The sequence below is a fragment of the Phalacrocorax aristotelis genome, chromosome 5, assembly GCF_949628215.1.
Source record: "Phalacrocorax aristotelis chromosome 5, bGulAri2.1, whole genome shotgun sequence".
NCBI classification, from domain to species: domain Eukaryota; kingdom Metazoa; phylum Chordata; class Aves; order Suliformes; family Phalacrocoracidae; genus Phalacrocorax; species Phalacrocorax aristotelis.
The window spans coordinates 22653323-22673225 of record NC_134280.1 but is presented as its reverse complement, the minus strand read 5'-3'; the positions used below and the strand labels follow the sequence as shown (position 1 = coordinate 22673225).

Sequence of the window (19903 nt, the reverse complement as noted above, 5' to 3'; positions counted from 1 at the left end):
TTGTTTTCTTTGAAAGCATTTTTGTAGGTGTCTCTGAAATGACCATTTTTTTTCATTGCTTACACTAGCACAACCTACCTGCGAGGGAAATCAGTTTCAGTGTCAGACTGATGGCGAGTGTATCCCACAGTCATGGGTTTGTGATGATGAGGAAGACTGTGAGGATGGCTCAGATGAACACCAACAATGTCGTAAGTATTTAAGTTCTAATGTTACATCAGCTTTGTGAAATAAGGTAATTCATGTAGCAGCATATTGAGAACATACAGAAACAAGCCTGCTGTAAGTACAGCTTTTACCAGAAGAGTCTGGTAAACTCTCTAAAGCAGTTTCTAGAAATTAAATAATCTGAAATAGATAAAATACAGAAAATATGTCCAAAAAAACATCTCCAGGTCTTGAAATCTGAAAATTACTTATGTTTCAGTTAATTAGAAGGAGAAAAAAAGGAGAAAAATATACAGTGCATATTACTTTTATAGTCAATACAAAATTTAGTAGTTCCAAAAATTGTAAAATACACATAATACTCTGATATTCAAACACTGTCTCAGTCACAGAAAAAAGCTGCTTTATTCATTGCATAACAAAATTCACACTAGCATCTCAGAATTATATGTATAAAAAAGTTCATTCCTTTCTAGAAAATTTTGAAGTTTATATGAATATAAAAAAGGAGGAATTATCAGTCAGTTGAAGTAAACATTGCTGAAAATTCTTGTACTGTCTTCAGTGATGCTATTTAATGGCATTATTGTTTGAAATGACCAGAGCTATTCTTTCTCATATTCAGATAGGAGAAATACCAAAAGTCCTGGTATGGGGTGAAGGTCTAGTCTTTCATTATTATTTGGACAGCTTAAACTTAGGACATAGTTCCTATTAGTATTTCACTTCAATATGCTAAACAGTGTATTAATCATGTCCAAATTGCTGTTTTAAACTAAAGTGTTTGCTGTTCTCTGTATGTTTTAGAGCAAAGAAATCATTTAGCAGCCTAACTGCAATAGCAGTATATTTTCAGTATTGATAGCAAGTATAGCAATATCAGTATTGCAATATCAGTATTGATAGCAAGATAAGTACTGATAATAAAATGTTTCTAATTTTTTCGAATTTAGTGACTAAGCAGTTTAAGGGCTACATACAGTTAAGTATGTGCTGAAGTGATGAACAGTGAACTGAGATAATTATTGCATCAAATTAGATTCTCCACATTATTGTGTAAGACAGGATGGACAAATGTTACAGTGTTCTGAAGAACTGATTTCTTGCTGCTTTGGGTATTAGAAGTTTCTCTAAATGATGAGGATAAGATTAATCTAATTTCCTTTTGATTCTATGTGTAATTTTTGGATAACTTCTTTAAACTGAACAGCTCTGGAGCTACTCACTAATCTCCTTGATTCAGGGGAGGTTCACAGGTTTAAGTTTTTGAAGAATTTTGCGCACAGACTTGGTTTATGCTTTTATATCTTGATACTTGTTCCTGCTGAGGGTGGAGAAAATTGGAAATAAGGTTAACAGCCTTTTACTCCCCTCTTCCTCTGAGAAGGTGTCAGCACAACTGCTGATTATGTTTTAACTAAGTAATCTGTAGATAAAAAATGCGAAATGAGCAACAGCTCTGAGTTGACTTTTGAACTGGGTCACTGTAGCATTGTTCTCCATGTACTGGTTAATCATGAGTGTTAGTAACTATACAGTGGCACTCTGCTGCTGTTTTTGAGCAGCAGAGTCCTGGTATTTGTCCTTATTCTTCTACAAGGGAGTTTTATCTCTGCTTGGGAGTCCTGGAGGAGCTCTTCCTTCTTGAAAAGTTAAATTTTTTTTTCCTGAGGAAAAATAGCCAACAGCTGTTCAAGTCAAATGTACAGAACTAAAACAAATTTGTTTTACTTCACTGTCTTGCTCTTGTTTTCCCTCATGACACTGTTATCCCAGGAGCTGACCTTGCTTTGGGAACACTGCAGACAGAAGAAGGAATAGAGGGCCCCTGTAAAGCAGCAGACCAGATGTCAGTGTATAGACTGGGATGGTGTTGAGATATAGCATGAGTTTGAAAGAAACAAACGTGCAAGTGGCAGAAGGGAGGAAAAGTTAGCAGTAATTTTGCCCTTCAGCTATATCTTCACAGATTCAATTAATTTCCCTAAGAAGAACAGAGAGTATAATTTAGCTGTAATGAAATCTAAGTGGAATCCCATGTTAATGTGGTTGCTTTTCACTGATGCAGCTGTCACGAGAAGAGACATAATCTATTAGTTATGAATGTAAAATATTCCTGACTGTTGAGGCCCTGGCTTAATTAGAAAGCAGTGCCTTACCTCCAGCTCTGCTGTGTTTACATTTTGGCATTCTAGTTGACCAAGAAACATAGTTACTGACAGATTTTGACCCAGTAAACAAAATAATAGAGAAAACTTTGAAATGGTAAGAACTATTAATTTAATCTTTTAGGCAGAGCAATCTTAGAGAGGTAATTTTTAACCTAGAAGACAACTACTTCAGTGGAGAAAGGCAGTGACCTGGCAGGCTACAGAAGGCCTCATAGAGCTATGTTATCTGCCACGTGCTTGTCAAGTGTTCTTTAATCTTCTTGAATACGCAAAAGTACAGGGGGAGAAAGTCTTATGCTAGTATTTGTGAGTAGGATGGAGTAGTTAAAGAAGAAGAGGGAAATTATTTTTCTGCATAAAAAATCTTGGTTGGTGGAAAAGACTGCCTGTTTCTTGCAGCGGGAAGGACATGCTCAAGTCAGCAGTTCACGTGTTCAAATGGACAGTGTATCCCGAGTGCATACTGGTGTGATCGAGTAAAGGACTGCACTGATGGAACAGATGAAAGAATCTGCCGTAAGTCTTAACTGTTAGCACTAGATCTGGTTTCATGTCATCTCTCTGTGGCATTTTAATAAATTTGCAAGATTAAAGGGCTTGTTGATGGACAGGATGACCACAATATGCTTCTTGTTACGAGAGTTTCATTTCAGATTCTTTTGTGTACTAGAGCTGATACTCTGATACAAATCCATTATATTGCAGAACTCAAATGCAAATTGCTACCATAAGATCAGGGCTTCTTGTTTGTCATTTTCTGAAAGATAATTAATATTGCATTGGAAAAAAAGCAAGCATGTTTAAATGGCTTAAAACATTGGGAGACTCAGGGCTAACTTTGCCAAATGTTTTCATATTCTTTTTGTATGTTCCTTATGAAATCAGTGGCAGCTATAAGGTGTATAGAAAAGCAGAATTTGACCCCAAATCACTTCTTTGAGGGACTTTGACCCTTTCAAAAACATTTGTATTCTAGACTGCAGTTTCCTGTGGAGATGAAGCGGCATTGGGTCATACTGTATTCGGATAAGCTGTTTATATTGTGCCAACAAAATGCAGGTGGACAAGTATTTTTTATTCTAACTTCCCCAGAGTTGAGGCTGCCTGACTCTCTGGTGACAGTCTCCTGAGATCCTGGCCTAGGTTGAATACTGATGGAAATGACAGCAGGCCACAGAACAAAGGCCACATTTTTCAGAGATACCGTTGCTTATTATCTACACAACAGTGTGTAACAGCATGTCTGTTCATTGTTAGTATTAAGGAAAAGCTTTACACATGTCATGAGTGACATGTAACATATGAGCTGCTATTCTAGCAGTTAGAACCTAGTGTGCCTTTGGGAAAGAGATATAACTGCAAACTTTGCTCAGAACCAGACCTGGCATGGGAGGTGGGGGAAGAGGCTAGGATGCTAAGGAACAGATAAAGAAGCAAGAAATAGAATGCTGTTAATGGCTGCACTTTGAGGCAAAAAGGACATATGCACATGCCATGTAAAGGAAAACGAGCATATTGCATGGTCAGCCAACTGTTAGTGTGTTTTATCCCTGCCTCACAAGCGGATAAAATATACGCTCTGCAGAATGAAAGGTGATTTAGAACTATATGGTACTCTGGAATAAAAGGTTGCTGGGACAGCCACCTTGGAACTTTTCCATGTGATAGACCCACAACCAATTCTGAAGTCACCAACACACATGGCTAAAGGCCAAGATCCAAAGTACCACATATCTTTGCTGGAAAAATATCTTCTGTAGCTTGGCATTTTTTTCCTCTTAAAGTTTAGAGGAAGAAAAGAGATTGGTAACTTAATTTAGCGGATCTGTGACACATTAAAAAAAATCCTGAAGAAATTATGCTTGTTTAAAAAATGCTTTATCTGTAAATTAAAAAAGAGGTTCAGCATCTCTGAGAAATCTGTGAGTAGTGATTGAATACAGTGTGGAACAGCCAGATGAAATGGTGTGATCATTATAATGCAGTAAATCTATGGCAGACTGGGAGTGGAGTCCTAAAGTCAATATTCACAATTCTTTCTTTAGACTAGAAGCCTCTGTGATGCTTGAAAATTGAAATGCACATTTTATTTCATGTTTAACATTCTCAAATAAGTAAATTAAAAGGCAGCTTGGAAAGGGGCCTCTAGATACCTTAACAGTAGCGCTCTACTGCTGTGTGGGAAAGCCAGTCACTGCTGCATCAGCCAGCAGGCCTCATGACTGTTGTGAAGGCAGCATGTTTAACCCCGGAGAGAGGGACTGCCTCATATCATTCAACAGCCTCTAGTCTGGTTTATTAGAATATGTGTTGACAGTCCCTCTAAGACAGAAGAATGACTGTGACTTGGAACATTGAAAGCAGGAGTGTGGGACTAGTTTAAAGGAATGTGTTGGTGCTGAAGACAGGAGAAACAGGAAGAATGTAATGACAAGACCCTTCCAGACAGACTGCTTAATTTTATTGCCTCTCTGTCTTTGCAAGGCCTGCAACTTTAAACAGAAGCTATAAGATAAAATTAATAATTTGGTGATTTTATGATTAACTACACATTAGGGATTAGTGTGTTAGATTTTACTGTTTTGAAGTAGATTCTAATACTTCCTTTGAATATTTATTTTTCCCACTGTTTCATCCATTTCCTTTTCCACACTATCTGATATAAGCAAGTGTAAGAGGAATATCACTATTTTTGCCTTTTACTTTGTCATTACTTTTCCCTTATTTAATTTACTGTAAAAGGTTTCATTAATAAAAATGAAACATCCATGAACAATGAAAGAAAAAAGCTATTTAGAATTTATTCTGTTATTTCATGGAGCATAACAGAATGCAAACTTATCATGTCTGTTTACTTATGCCTTGCACTCACTGATCTGTCTGGCAGCAGATTTAGATTGTAAAGAAGAAAGTTTTGTTGCTGAATAAGTTACGTTTTTTAAGAAACTAGTCAAATGCAAAATGTCACCAATATGAAGTAACTCAGCAATTAAATATGAAAAAATAGAACGAAGGAGTTCAAAGCCTTAGTCCATTTTACTGCTAATGGGATTAACAGCAAGGGAAAACTACCCAAGCAGAGGCTAAGATAAACATCAGAACAATTTTTCAGCTACAGGTCATGTAATTAGTGCATTGAGGCTGTTTTAATTTCATAAAATTGTGGTTTTAGAAATTTTCTTTAAATATATGTATCAGGTTGTTTTTCTAGCTTAAATAGTCGGCAGCTAGCAAATACTTTGTTTTTAAAACTTTAGAAATGTAAAATGAAATGGAAGACTGTTCGGGGTAGCAAATACTTTTTGGGAGTAAGCAGCCAATACTGGTGTCATTTTTATGTGTTACATACTTTATTTCTTTCAGTTAAAGGTAGAATTCTCTCTCCTGCCTCAGCTTCATAGTTGAAAAATGAAAATCCCAGCCATGTCCATTTTCCTTTGCTGTGACTGACAGAATAACCTTCCTGGATACTGCTCTGGGAGCTGAGCACTGCACTGAGGCCATAAAGGAGAAAGGGGAAGTATTTTAAAGATGTGTTGTTTGAGGCTGATGGGCTGAGTGCAGGCCCAGAAACTCTGGATTTTTCATTCTAATTTTGATATTGAGTTGCTGCCATGGGTCAACTGCCTAGCCTGCTACCTGTTAATTCCTGCCTTTTGCTTGCTATGCTAAATAGCTGTTGTGGTCAGGAAGTGGGCAGCCAGGTCTGGGATGAGTTTGTGGAGAGCAGGGTGAAAGTGAACAAAGATCAAGAACTGAAAAGATCGTAAGGGGTGTAGTCCAGGAAAGAAGAAAAGGGCCATGGTCAGAGGCTAATGTTCTTAATGTTAGACAAATTACATGTAACAGCTACAGGACAAGACAGAAGAAAATCTCTCCACCAGGGAGAGCTTGGGACAGAGAAGTAGTAAAACAGGAGCAAGGTAGGGAAGGCATCTGAAGACTAGAGTTGCAGGGATTAAAATCAGGAATTAAGACCAGGAACGAGGGTCTGGTCAGTCTGCCAGCTCTCAAAGCATCCCTGCTATGAACACTACCTGATATCGTGTAGCTCATAGGACTCTTGGGCTTGGGGTAGGTCCTCTTTCTGGTGTCTCTGACAGGCTATGAGCCATGTGGGCAGTGATTTGCCCACTGTGAGGTGGAGACTCATGGCAGTGAGTCAAAGAGTTTTAATTAATTTTATTTTGTAAAATGTTTTGAAAGGTTGCTGCAGTAAAAGAATGACACTTAGAAGTAGGAAATTGCTTTTTTTTTTCTTTCTTCTTCTCTTGTAACATGGGTTAGGGTTATAGAAGTTTATACTTCCTGACCGTGTGACAGAAATCAGTGTCTCCTGAATTAAATACCAGTTGTAACTCTTTCCTGTTACTGTTTTTGTATGGATTTATTTCTAGCTTGCAGAACAAAAGTGTCAGGCAGAGAGCAAAATAATGTAGGTTTAGTAATTCCTGTGATATAGCTTTCTAATCCGTCTGTCACTGACCTAGAAAACCCCAGCATGTCTGAATCCTAGAAAAAGAACCCTTCCTTTGTTTTTTTATGTAGTTCTAGGTCACTCACAGGGTGCTGACACTTTGTCCATGAGCCCCCTAGCTGTGGAATTTTATACCCAAATGCATTGCTCTGGAATCAGGTGCATACAGAGAAATCTGAGTTAAAAAAGAAGTCAAATAAAAGCTAGGAAATGTTTATTGTGCAAGCCCCAAATGCAGTTACTAATGTAAGACCTTCCCACTTAAATTCAAAGTGTCATGATACTTTCCAGACTCTCTTTGCTGGAGAGCTTTGAATTAAGCTAGATTGTATAGGTCTTCCAATTTAGGGGGCTCATCCCATTCCTACCCTCCCCACTGCCGATGTCCAGATTCTTCTTTTCCTATTCAGAACTTTCCATTTGGTCATAGGGAGTAGAAGAACTCAGCTCAGCTCAGTCATTGCTAATGTTTTCTAAATTTTGGAGAGAAAGAAAGGGAGTTTAAGTCCTATTTTATTAGGTTGTGGTTTTTTTGTTGGTTTGGGGTTTTTTTTTGTTTTCTTTTTTAAACTGCAGGAACAGGCACTCCTTCATTTTCAAATATTCTAATATTGTTATGAAGTTCAGTTTTGGTTTCCTACATTCTCTCAAGATCGACAGAGTCCACCACAAACACAATGCTGTAGCTGCATCTTGTGTGTGATTTCCACAGGTGCCCTAGCTAGAAGCTGGTGGAAAGCGTAGCACAGTGGTCAGCCCTCACAGAAGCCAGCATGTCTTGCTTGAATCTATCTTTGTCACTTCCCCTCCCATAAAAGTGTGGGTGGCTATCCCAGTTACTGTGGAACCGCCCTGATGCCATAGATGCTCCTGAACCCTGCAGTGCGTTTGCTAGTCTTTGGTGTAACTCACAGCCCTGCCATTATTCATGAGGATTAGTTCTTAATGCTCCAAATAATTAAAACCATTTTATTAAAATAATATGCTGTATACAATGTACAATGCACAATGCACTGAAAAATATCTTTCAGATCAGTGAGAAGACTGTGATCAGAACTATAATTTTCTAAGTTTGGTCTTTAGACAGGGGATTGGGAATGGGATTACCTCTGCATAGTTTAAAAGTTAAATTCATCTCCATTTGGCTTTTCAAAGAATATTCTTGCTCTCCAACTACGATTAAAATAAATAATATGTACAGCAAACAGATCTGAAAAGACAATATGGCAAAAGAAGTATTTGTTCACATTCTAGTAAACCACCAATGTAGTCAGAATGTGCATTTTGAAGTGTCTTCAAAACACCTTTACTTATTGCCCTGCTTGGTATTTTTGTAATGATTTAAATTTATACACTAGATTATATATATAATAAAGATTTTTCCAGGCTTGCTGCAGGAGAAAAAACTTTGACAAGGTCTCCCTTCTTCTAAAGGAGTTTAATATAAGCTTAAGAAAATCTTACTCCTGATTAGATCCTTAGTTTGCCTGGGTATTTGTGAAGAAACAGGCAGTGCAAGGCAATGGGTTCAACTTCCTATTTGTTTGATATTCAGTCCATCAGAAACAGTTTGGAACATCACTGGAGGTGTTTCTGTGGGATATGAAGGAAGATGAGGAAAATGACAAAACTGTCCATTATAGATCTCCTTAAGAGTTTTCCCATTTCAATGCAGTTACAAAACAAATGCCTTTTATTGTTCTTTTTCTTACATGTGCCCCATAATATTTACAGTACTCTTGTACTGCTGTAGCTATTTCCTGCTCTGCTGTGGAACTCCTGATGGTTCCTCCCTGTTACAGCTTCTCTTCTTCCAGACAGGGAGAAGCATTGATTCCACAGTGAGCATAAAATGCCCCAGGTCAGGCCTTTCTTTCTGTAGACAGAGTTAAGACTTCAGAATCCATGCTGTTTCTAAAGCTTTCTGAGTTGTTCATAAGCCTAACCCAAGCAAGAAAAGGATGAGATGTCTGTTAGGAGTTTGTCGGATTGACAAGTGGGGCTTAAGGATGCTAGTCATGTTTGGGGCATGTGTTGACATTATCAGTGCAAGCTTTTGGAATGGAAGGTCTGGAAACTAGCACCAGAGGCCACAGGTAGGAACACTGTAGCTGGAACCTTGGTAATCTGCAGCTACTGTTCTCTGATTAGGCACATACTCTTCCTACCTGATAGTTGTGGACTTAAATTAATTGCGTGAAATGAATGAAATGTAAATGGATCTCGATCAGGGAGATAGTCTGGCTAGACTTGTAGTGGATGTCAACACAGCTGTTTATCCTCTCGTATTAAGAACTTAACAGTCAAAATCATGTAAGCCTATTCCATAGGTGATTGAAGTTTAGTGGGAATGTGATGATATCTAGAACAGCAGAAGCAAGCAAAACAGTTTGCCACTGCCTGGAAAAATTGCAGCTTTTCTGACTTCTGCTTGAGTGATTTTATAATCCACGTTTTGAATTCCAAGAGTATGAATTAAAATGTGCCTAAGTGAGAGCCTGCTCTGTCTACTTTATTAACTCGTGTTCAGAAGTAAAATGGGATAAGAATAAAAACTGAAAATCGAAAAGTGCAAAATGAAATTTGGTTATTCTGTTTCTTGAGTTCATTTATCTACCTGTATTTCCATACACAGGGAAAGGTTCAATAAATCTCACTTCTAAAAATAGCAATTATTTGCTTTCATACTTGCTGTTTGCCTGAAATAAGTAACTTTTGTCTACTCATATTCTCTTGCTCAACTGTAGCATGTGCATATGCTTAATTTGTTGGATAGTTCCACTGAACTCATTGACTGCTTTTATGCATAAGTATTTTCAGAATTGTTTATAAGTTGTTTGAAATAATCCCTTGTGTTGGCTTGTAGGCCATCTACAAAAATAGAACAGCCAGAAACTGAAAAATCATTAATTCTGTAGAATCTTTTTTGCTTTGGGAAGGGGAAGACAAGTAATAAACAACAGAGGTCCTAAAGTTGATCATGGACTTGGCTTAATTAGAAAAAACCATAATACCTAAAGTCTCTGAGTTTGAGAAGTCACAACATTCTAAGAGGACCTAGGAACTGTAAATTTCAGGAACTCCTTTTCTACCTAAACACTTTTCTTAAGATCAATGAAGTGTAAAACTGCGGTACAAGTAAATAAAATAAGTGTTCACTGCTTGATCTCCTTTTGGGTTGCTTTGTTTTCTATGATATTGTAAACCATTTGGGTTGTAAATCTTTTTGGGGTGTGGGAGGACATCCAAATTTTCCTTGTTTCTTGTGAGGTTTTGTAGCATCTATGTAGAGAAAATTCTTAAATATCTTTTGGAGGAGACAGTATACTGGATAACTCGACTGTTCGTCAGTAGTAGTATGGGAAGTTTTATATTCCTTTTTTGTTTTCCTATAAATCAAGATATTCTGTTGACACTGGATATATATGTCTCATTATACTCTATAGTCTAACATTCGTGCTAATACTGAAAGTTTTCTTCTTGTAGATTACCCAAGATGTGAACAGTTATCCTGTGCAAATGGAGCATGTTTTAATGCAAGCCAGCGATGTGATGGCAGAGTGGATTGCAGAGATTCCTCTGATGAAGCTAATTGCAGTAAGTACCACATGCAGGGTGATCCCAAACAAATACGCTTTATAGACCCTCTTTTAAAGTTAATGACTGTAGTTTTCTAACAGTTTTTCTATATGTCTTTCTGTGCTAAAACCTCTTTCAGCACATGGATGTACCAGTATGCAGTTTCAGTGTGCTAATGGAGAATGTATCCCACGAGCCTTTGTCTGTGACCATGATGATGACTGTGGAGATAGGAGTGATGAAACCTCTTGCAGTATGATGTTTTTGGTTTTTTTTCCCCACTTTCTTTAGCTGTTTGAGTAAGAACTGGTTCAAGCAGATAGCAGGAAGTAGATTGCTTGGCCATACAGCCATCAAAAGCTAGCCACAGTTCTACATGGACTTTTTTGTATGGAAAAATGGAAATTGCAGTGCTGCTTTGATAGACTTTTTTCAGGTTGTCTTTGCTGGTAAGTGCCTGGGTGTGTGATTACTATTTGGATTTGCTGGATTCAGTGACAGTTTGCTGCTTAACACATATAGTTTCACTTCTTCATGTTGTCATTTTCTTCAGTTGAGCATAACCCAAAGGTAATACCTTCACTCTGAAGTCTCAGTTAGATGCAGCATTCTGTTGTTTTTTTGTCCAAATTTGTTTGGCCCTTTTTCGCATTTTTATTTTCCAGTAAGTGGAATGGATCTTCTAGAATTATTCCCAGTGACTAATGTACAACTTTACAGACAGATAACTGTACAGATAACTGTCCTTTAGATATTCAAGTAAGGTCTTTAATTACACTGTTCCATTTCTGGAAATTTCTTGCTCATTCTTTTCTTAATGACCAGGGTATCCCAAAGTATTGCATCTCAAGGCAGATTCATGGCTGTAGAGTTATCAGTTGTGTGAGCTATATATTTAAAAAGGTCCCCCACTGATTATAGGATCTAAGTTAGTTTCATATTCTGTATTGCAGGAAGGCCATGTGCTACCATTTAGTTGCTCTCTCCTACCAAGGACCTCACACCAATGTGATTTCCCTCCCCGAATATTTCTTTTGTGTCTTTGGCAATGCTCGTTCTTTAGAGGACCCACAAATATTTCTGAACTCTTAACAGGGAATGCTTCCCAACCATGGAGGTCTTTGACATAAATGTTTTTTTTTTTTTTTTAATCTGTTTCTCTGAGTACAAAGCATATAAATATTTTACCTTCTGATGTCTTGATTATCATCTCTTTGTCATGTCCACCATCAGGACCCTTGTTAGTAAGGTGCTCTGCAACTAGTTGCACAATTAATTGAGAAATTTAGCATTCCCTTTCATTTCTGTAAAGAGCCAGAGTATTATAAAATAAAGTTCATACCTAAAACCAGGGCAAACCAGCAGTGTTTACAATATATACAAGATATGGAACTGGCTTAGTTTTTCAGGAGAGATTGTAAATGACTATTCATCTATGAGACAATATTACTATTTCTAACCTTTTAGTCATTTAGAATAGTTAGATTTTTCTCATGTTTCTTTCCTTAGCTTATGCAACTTGCAGAGGCAACTTCTTCACTTGCCCAAGTGGCCGTTGCATTCATCAAAGCTGGATATGTGATGGAGATGATGATTGTGAAGATAATGAAGACGAAAGAGGATGTGGTATATACTAATGCTAACTTATGCTGACATCTTCACAAGACCTTTCTAAGCTGCTTCTATGAAATCTTGACCAATCAAGATGTTCTGAATCCATTTTAATTCTGTGAAAACCTTAGAATTTAATCTTCACCTGTTCTGTTCTTTTTTTACTTATGCAATACTTTCTATTGTGTGTGTGAGAGTTACTGCTGTGATACTGAGTATGATGCAAACTGCATTTAGCATATGGCAACATCTTTTTTTCTTTTATATATATACATTTTTTTTTTCCTTTGGGAGATTTTTCATGTCATCTAATAAGAGACATGAGGATCCTAATCGAAATAATTTGGTTGAAAACGAAAATATCTCAGTTCCTGCCAAGATTTATCATGTGAGAAACAAAAATTTTAATGAATGAAAGTGTGGGCTTTTTTTCTTTCATTGGCCTTTTTTAGGAGGAGCATTTTTCTCTTTATCCAGACAGCCTTTGCATGTTATGAAACCACAAAAGTATAGTCCTGTTTCTGGTGCACCAGTTAGTCTAAAGCTAAGTGGTTTTACTGTTTCTAACAACACAGAAAACGAAAAAGATTTATATGTCTGCACAAGTATTGTTTGCATTGTACTTTGAAGGCAAAAGAAAACATGACAAGGAAGTATAGATGATGTTTCTTTTATAGTCCTTCCCAAGTGTATGCAGGAACCAGAAGCTGAATAGTGAAGGACAGAGATACTTTGGGAAGCTGTCAGAAAATAAATTCTACATATTATTTGAAACATACTCATCAATTATTCTTGTTTTTCTTTTCCATAGAAAGTGGTCGCCATGAATGCTACCCAGGAGAGTGGGCCTGCCCTGGGTCAGGGCATTGCATTCCAATTGGGAAAGTGTGCGATGGGACTGCAGACTGCCCGGCAGGAGAAGATGAAACTAATGTCACTGCGGGCAGACATTGCAGTATGTATTAGGATCAAAAGCATACACAGAATAGCAGAAACATCAGCATTGATATCTTGTTACATTCACCTTTTGTCTCCTAAAAAAAGTGATATATTGGAAGGTCACTATTTTTGTTGGCACTGTTTTGGCTTGAAAGAGGCATATATGCTGCAGCCAGACCATTCCTTTTGTACATCTGTATATGAAGTTTCACAAATAAGGATTTTAACTCACTCTCCGTATCCTAAAATATGTTCAAGAAGGCAGGGAAAGGTGTGCTATATGCCTTTTTTGTTTAATTATCTGTTTTTCCTGTTTGATAAGTAAGAAGGAATGCTGTGTACTGATTGGAACACAGGACTGAATTAGTGTATCCTGAGCCTTGGCTAACTCACTTAGGTTAGAGTTTTCAAAAATATCTTTTCACCTGGGATGTCTGATTCTCCAGTTAGCGGTATATCAGGTTTTCTCTGTTGGAGGCAATGTGCATGCGTAGTTCCTGTTACTTTCACTCTTATGAACCTTGATTCCCTCTGAGAATCAGGACCATGCTATTTTACATTTTTAATTTCTAGGAAGAGGAAAATTCCTATTAATAAAATAATGACTTTTGGAATAGGAGGGCAGAAAAAATAATAGGAAATCAAATCTTATTGTAAAAAGGTGTTGCTTGCTTTGCTGAACGGTTTAGTAGTAACATCAGATGTGGGCTGCAAAGCAAGGCATTTAACAGAAGAAACTGAGGAAAAGGAGGATGGAAAGGAAGGAGGTGGAAATCAGCAAGTGCTTTACAATCATAATTTGATCACCTATCACTGAATTGTTTATTAGATAGTAGTACAAGGAAAGGGCGAAGTGGTGAAGGAAAAAGGAGAAGAAAAGGATGAAGAAGAGTTTCTCCACGGACACAACCCAAGTGATATATTCTAATGTATTGGAGTAATATAGATATTCTTCTTAATATAATGTAGTGGTTTTTTTCTGCATAGAAGAGTAAATGATGAGGTTACGTGCCAATAGATGGAGCTTGAGGATGTGTTGTTCACAAGTAGGTCTTGTGGAAACAGAGAAGGGTATAGTGCACTGCAGATGGCTTCCTCTTTGCAGCTTTTTACATGACACTTATCAGTGGTGGTTCATATAAGACTGATGCTTATCCTTTAACTTTGTTCTGAAAACCTATTATGAACAGTAGCTTGTCTTCTGGCTTCCATTTCCTTGCCTGCATGTATGTCAGCATATGTGATTTTATGGAACTTTAGACATAATTTCTTGTGCAGATTTGTTTTAAGAAGCTGTTCCTGAAATTGTGGACTCATTATAGAAAGCTTTGTAACTGGTAGTAAGGCAAAAAGCTCTTCTACTGGTAATACGTGTAATCGTATTTCTGAACTATATTATTTCCTTTTTAGACATATCGCACTGTGCTGCTCTGAGTTGCCAGTATCGCTGTCATTCTTCCCCATCAGGAGGGATGTGTTATTGCCCTGCAGGATATACAATAAGTAGCAATGACAGTCGTACTTGTATTGGTAAGTGAAGTACAGTGACTGCAAGTATCTAGTACCTTCTCAGAGCTCATTGGGAAAGTTTGGATTCCAGGAAGGCGTGTAAGTTCCAAATGGGTGGATGTGCTGGCAAATAGAAAATCTCAGGTGTCAGCAAAAGAATAAAAATCTAAGCAGTACAATAGCAACATGGTGACACATAAAAACCCAGAAATGTATCATAAAGATCTCTTTCAATAAGACTGTTAGAGACATAGTGAGAGCATGATTATGTTTAAAAAGATTTATTCTTAGATGGCTATTTTATTATCAAATTTCTGTACAGATTTTTTAGTGGCTAGATGAGAAAAGCTTGTTTCTGCTCCAGGGATATGTGTTATTTTATGCTTGGAAAAACAGTTAATGATATTGAAGTGTTTGGTACTTTTTGAAAGTGACTGTATATGAAGCCAGTAGAACATTGTACTTCAAAGTGAAAAAGGTGCTTTGTATTTGCACTATGGGAAGGCTGTATCTCCTATGAAATTTTAGTATATACATTAGTTACATGAAAATGAAGAATATTTGCACGAATGTAAAGGTGAGTTGAGGTATTTTGGTGTTGCATTTCTATTCTGTATCTGTGGTACCTTGGTAGGACAAACCCTTCATTGTACAAATGTTTTATCTTGGTAACTGGAAATACAGTAACTTCAGAACCATGAAGTTTAGCACTGCCTAATAAAAGAAACTGGTTAAATATCTGTTACGGGTTTTCAGCCTAAGCTATGGTGTTTGTCCTCTTAAAAGTATTCCAGGTGCTGAGTCTCTAATGAGATTTCTGTATTTTCAAGAATACTGGTTGGCCTAGGGCTGTATGGGCTGCAATGACAGCATGGTTGCTCTTAATAGGAGGAATTGATGCACTGACTCCAGGCACAAAATTTACTCTGTTCTTTCACTCTTACGTGGGAAATACACGAAGGGCACATTCACAGACCTGATGCAGTCTCAGTGAGTCTTCTGTCATTTGACTTTCCTGTAAACCTAGCTATCTGTTTCTGGTTTGTAAATCTGAGTCAATGTATTTTGGTTTGCTGATTTCTAGGCATATATTTGTAGTGGGAGCAAGACGTGTCATGGGGGAATGGCTCACAGTTAGTAGTGTATAATTCCACATCTTAGTTTAAGTCAGTGTTATTGGTTTAGAGGCCAGAAGAATTAAACTATAGTGTTAGAAAAGTCTATTACTTTTTGACATGATAATCTTTTCGATTGTTCTTCTCTATATTTACTTCTGGCTCACTATGTACTGAAGGTTTTTAACACATATGAAGCTGGAAAGCCACTAAGAACAACATTTTTTTTCAGTACCAAAATGTACTATCTAGAAAATATTTCATTTTCACTTATCTGTTAATAAATGTTTAAAACCTGAAGTTCCAGTAGGAAGAATATTTGAGATCTCATTTTCTCCTTTTTTTGGCTTAACAGTAGAATTACCAGTTTCCAGTGATATAATGTCTTGGTTCTACTCGGTTTTCAAGTGAAGGAGCTCAGACTTTTAATGTCAAAACCATCTGTTAAGTAGTCTCAGAAATCTCCTGGGCTTTAGATAACCCCAGATAGAATGAAACACCAGACAGTGTTCAGATGTGATTTTTTTTTTTTTTAAAGAAAATCAGAATTTAAAAAATCCTTGTTTTTAAAAGATGGCTAGTTAAATATTTCACAAGTTTAGAGTGAAAAGATTCTGCAGCATCCTTGGAAATTGTTTGTAGAGCACATTTGTGAGAACTTCCTGGCTCTTCCTAGCTGTAGACCTTACCTATATGGTATTTTGCATGCCAAAGTGAACTACTTCGTACTTTTTGCTGGGTGGTTCTGGTGCACAGTCAGCTTTTAATTGGAAATCAGACACCTGTTAGCATGGAACGAAGTCTGAACTAGTAAATGTTGCATTTTAGCAGGACATATTAGTGTGAGCACTGCACTAACATAAAGGTAGGACTTTCTTTCAGAGTGGGCTTAAATCCAGCCAAATGTGTGTGCAAAGTGTACAGATCTGCTGCAGGAAGAATACTGCATAGACATATTCTGTATTGTGGAACGTAGACAATGACATCCCTTCCAGTGATTTTTGCTCTTCTCCTGACAGGTGTGAGGTTGTTTTTTCTTGGCAGGGCAAGGGTATGTAGGTCCCTGGGCATCAAACATCAGTTGTTTTGTTATCCAGAAACAGAAAATTGAAACATTTGTGGAAAAACATACAAAACTTCTTTCCCCATGCCACAGTTTTGCAAACAGATAAAAGGCAAGCAGAGGGAACGAACCTGCAGCTTCCCAAATATAATGACATCCCTTTTATACAAAGCATTGTTTATAAATATGCCTTATTCACTGGGCAGATTTTGATGACTGCAAAATGTGGGGTGTCTGTGACCAGCTGTGTGAAGATCGTGTGGGACATCACCGGTGCCACTGTGTGGAAGGTTATTTCCTAGAGCATCATCGGCATTGTCGGGCCAACACTTCAGGTTAGTGTGCAGCAGTGCAAGTCTCTTGCGTTGTTGGGCTAATAGATACAGTAAGGTAAAATGGTGCTGTTTCCATGGCTGTGCCATACCACTGCATTTGATTTGAACTTAATTCTGGCCTTAAGGACTTAAGGTCAGGACAGCATTCAGAACATCAGCAAATATCAAGAGACTCTGCATCTGCTGGCACCTGTAGGCTGGTGGAGCTGACTGCCTCATCAGGGATGCTTCTCCTCAAAACAATGTCTTCTGGGCTCCAGCACTTTCTCAGCATTCCTGACTTCCGCAGAGTTGGGAGGTTGTTGCCAGATCCCTCCTTAATAAACAAAATCTCACTCCCGTGGGAGGCAGTTTCCTGACCTGCTCTCAGTGGAACTCAGTGGGATCAAGAAATCAGGAAACCCCACTTTTTCTAGAAGGACCGTGTCATGCAAGAAGATGGTTTTGCTGAATGGTGAGCTCAAACACTTGTCTGTAAGAGAAACCATGCTTCTGGCTTCTAGTGTCCTGGAGTCTGAACTCTGCAAGAATGCTTGCCTCACACAGAGTGTCGTTCCCCATCAACAGTAGGCAGCTGTTTCTGGTTGTTCACCTCCTGCTCTGTTCTGAAAGCAGGCCTTGGGAAGCTGTTCTTTGTGGAGATCTAATAGCCTAACAGGCTTTTGTCTGAGGCAGGTGTTCCTGCCTGCAGGAACTTAGTGGGAATGGGAGTCCCTGCTTGGCATAACTGATTAGCAGTCTTGCTTCTTAGAAAAGCATGAACTGCCCAGTTCCCTCCCCCTTCCTTCTTTCTTCAGCCACATCTGCAGAGCAGTCATCATCTCGCATTTTTCTAAGTATGTCCTCAAAAAATAGGGATTTTTTTCTGAGTTAATGAAATATGCTTGACTGTATTAAGACATGCATATGCCAGCACTGGGAAAGATTGTTTTGTTTCCAGAAAAATTCTGTATCTTTCACAAGAACCTTTCCATGCAAATTAGCATGACACTTGGGCCAGTGAGTTTTGTAAAGTGTTGATTTTCTGTCTTATTGATGGGGAATTTCATACCAGCTCTCAATCAGTTTCCCTAGATAAATTTTTGCTTTAACTGAGGAGGAGTTTTTGTGTAGGGTGAATAGGATTTGGACTGAAATATATTCTTGTCAGACCTACGCCAAGCCTTTCAATAGATATCTACTTTGAAAGTAAGCTTTCCTTCAAAGGCTTGCTGGAATCTCCCTTCTGTTGTAAGGTACAGCAAAAATTTTCTGACAAGGTGAGAGAATGAAGAAGGTGGATAGGATAGATCAGTAGATAAAAAGATAAGAAATGTGGCCTGCCTTCTAGAATCAAGGAATATCTGAACCTCATGGGGCAGAAAAAACTTAAGAAAGTGTGTAGTTTGATTAAGGGAGCTAAAGCAAGGAAATAGAAGAGCAGAAATAGGCTTTGGGAGTTTTGATGCACAGGGCTTTTGTAAAGGTTTTACTTGGTAGGGCTTTAAATACATACTCCTGCCTGGTTTTCTCCAAGTCTAGAAACCAAAGGCAAATCAAAGCAAGTTAATACTCACATAGAAACGTTTATGTTGATTGTAGTCTGAGCATCTATTTAAACCTTTGTGCCCATTGTGTATGAACCAGTATGTATATATTTCAATGCCCCTTTGCAAAGTAGCTTGCCTGCAGAGTAGTCATATATTTGTCACCCCCGCTTTCAGCTGGTGTTGCATCAATTATTTTTTCCAATGGCCGTGATTTACTGATTGGAGATCTTCATGGGAGAAGTTTTCGTACTTTGGTGCAGTCGCAGAATCGTGGGGTTGCAGTTGGAGTGGACTTTCACTTTTACCTGCACAGAATCTTTTGGACTGATACAGTGCAAGATAAGGTGGGTAGAAATTTCAAGAAGAATTTATTTTTTGTTTTTGGAAGTAGAGAACTGCAAAGGCAGAATGTGTTGATAGGCCTTCATTTTTGAGAGCAGAAGCTGGCTGTATTTTTATTTTCTAACAAAAAAGCTCCTTGAAATGTTTTTATGTTAATGACTGTGTTTTTCAAGCTATACTATTACATGTGACATATTAAACAAAGAATCCTATTATATGGGAATGTCTTGAGCAACTTTTTTACTCAAGATGGAGTCCAAAAAACTAATTAAGAGAAATAGTAGACATTCTTTCAAAACTGAACAAATTTTTCTTGGTAATTTTTGAAACATGATCATTTAAAATGTAAAAGCTGTGTGCCTTCCAAGATGATAAAAATCAGATTTCTTCATATACTTCAAATGGCACTCTAATGGGGCTTGGATAACAAATATTGACAGTATTTTGTGTAATGAGCCAATATTTTATTACTTTTTTTTAGGAGGAAATATTTTAGCTTCAAGATACAGTAAAACAGAGTGATTTTAAAAAACAGTCTAGAGGCCCTTGTGAAAGTCAGACTTTACCCTTGTTCTTTTTCTCTGTGCATAACGTACTGAAACAAAGAAAGTCCCAGGTCAAATGTTAAAACTCCACAATCTTCATCCTCATGATGATTGACATGCAGAGTGAAGGAGAAACCATGGTGTGCCTCCTGCTGACACCAAGTGTGGATTAATTTGGTGGCACTGTCGTTATTCTGAATGTACACATAAACTGTAAACCATAGTGTCTGCTACAGGGCCATGTTGGTTCTGTTGGAAAGCACACTGTGTGGCTGTCAAGTAGGGCAGGATTTATAGGCACAATTTTTGACTTGTTCGCAATTCTGCCATTTTTATTTTCACTGCGGTGGGTTCCTGTTACTGGGAATTGCATTGAAAATGGCTGAATTAAGTCAGAGTCAAATCTGAACTTTCATGAGACAGGAGATGTATGCTATGCCTCTAAAAAGATAATATGGGGTTTTTTACTGCACACCCCAGATGCCCAGGACTGCCTTTTTATCTGCTCCAAAATAGTTAA

At 37.8% G+C, this 19903-nt stretch overlaps 1 protein-coding gene across 3 annotated transcripts in view; it reads left to right on the top strand.

The window, feature by feature from the left end:
• Positions 1 to 19903, top strand: part of LRP2 (LDL receptor related protein 2) — a 138366-nt gene that overhangs the window by 21803 nt on the left and 96660 nt on the right. For all 3 annotated transcript variants that reach the window (XM_075093368.1, XM_075093367.1, XM_075093366.1), the window contains exons 3-11: positions 69 to 191; positions 2739 to 2855; positions 10303 to 10413; positions 10535 to 10648; positions 11905 to 12021; positions 12818 to 12961; positions 14356 to 14475; positions 16839 to 16967; positions 18671 to 18840. In XM_075093368.1, coding sequence (XP_074949469.1) covers positions 69 to 191; positions 2739 to 2855; positions 10303 to 10413; positions 10535 to 10648; positions 11905 to 12021; positions 12818 to 12961; positions 14356 to 14475; positions 16839 to 16967; positions 18671 to 18840 — 1145 coding nt within the window. The remainder of the gene's footprint in view (positions 1 to 68; positions 192 to 2738; positions 2856 to 10302; positions 10414 to 10534; positions 10649 to 11904; positions 12022 to 12817; positions 12962 to 14355; positions 14476 to 16838; positions 16968 to 18670; positions 18841 to 19903) is intronic.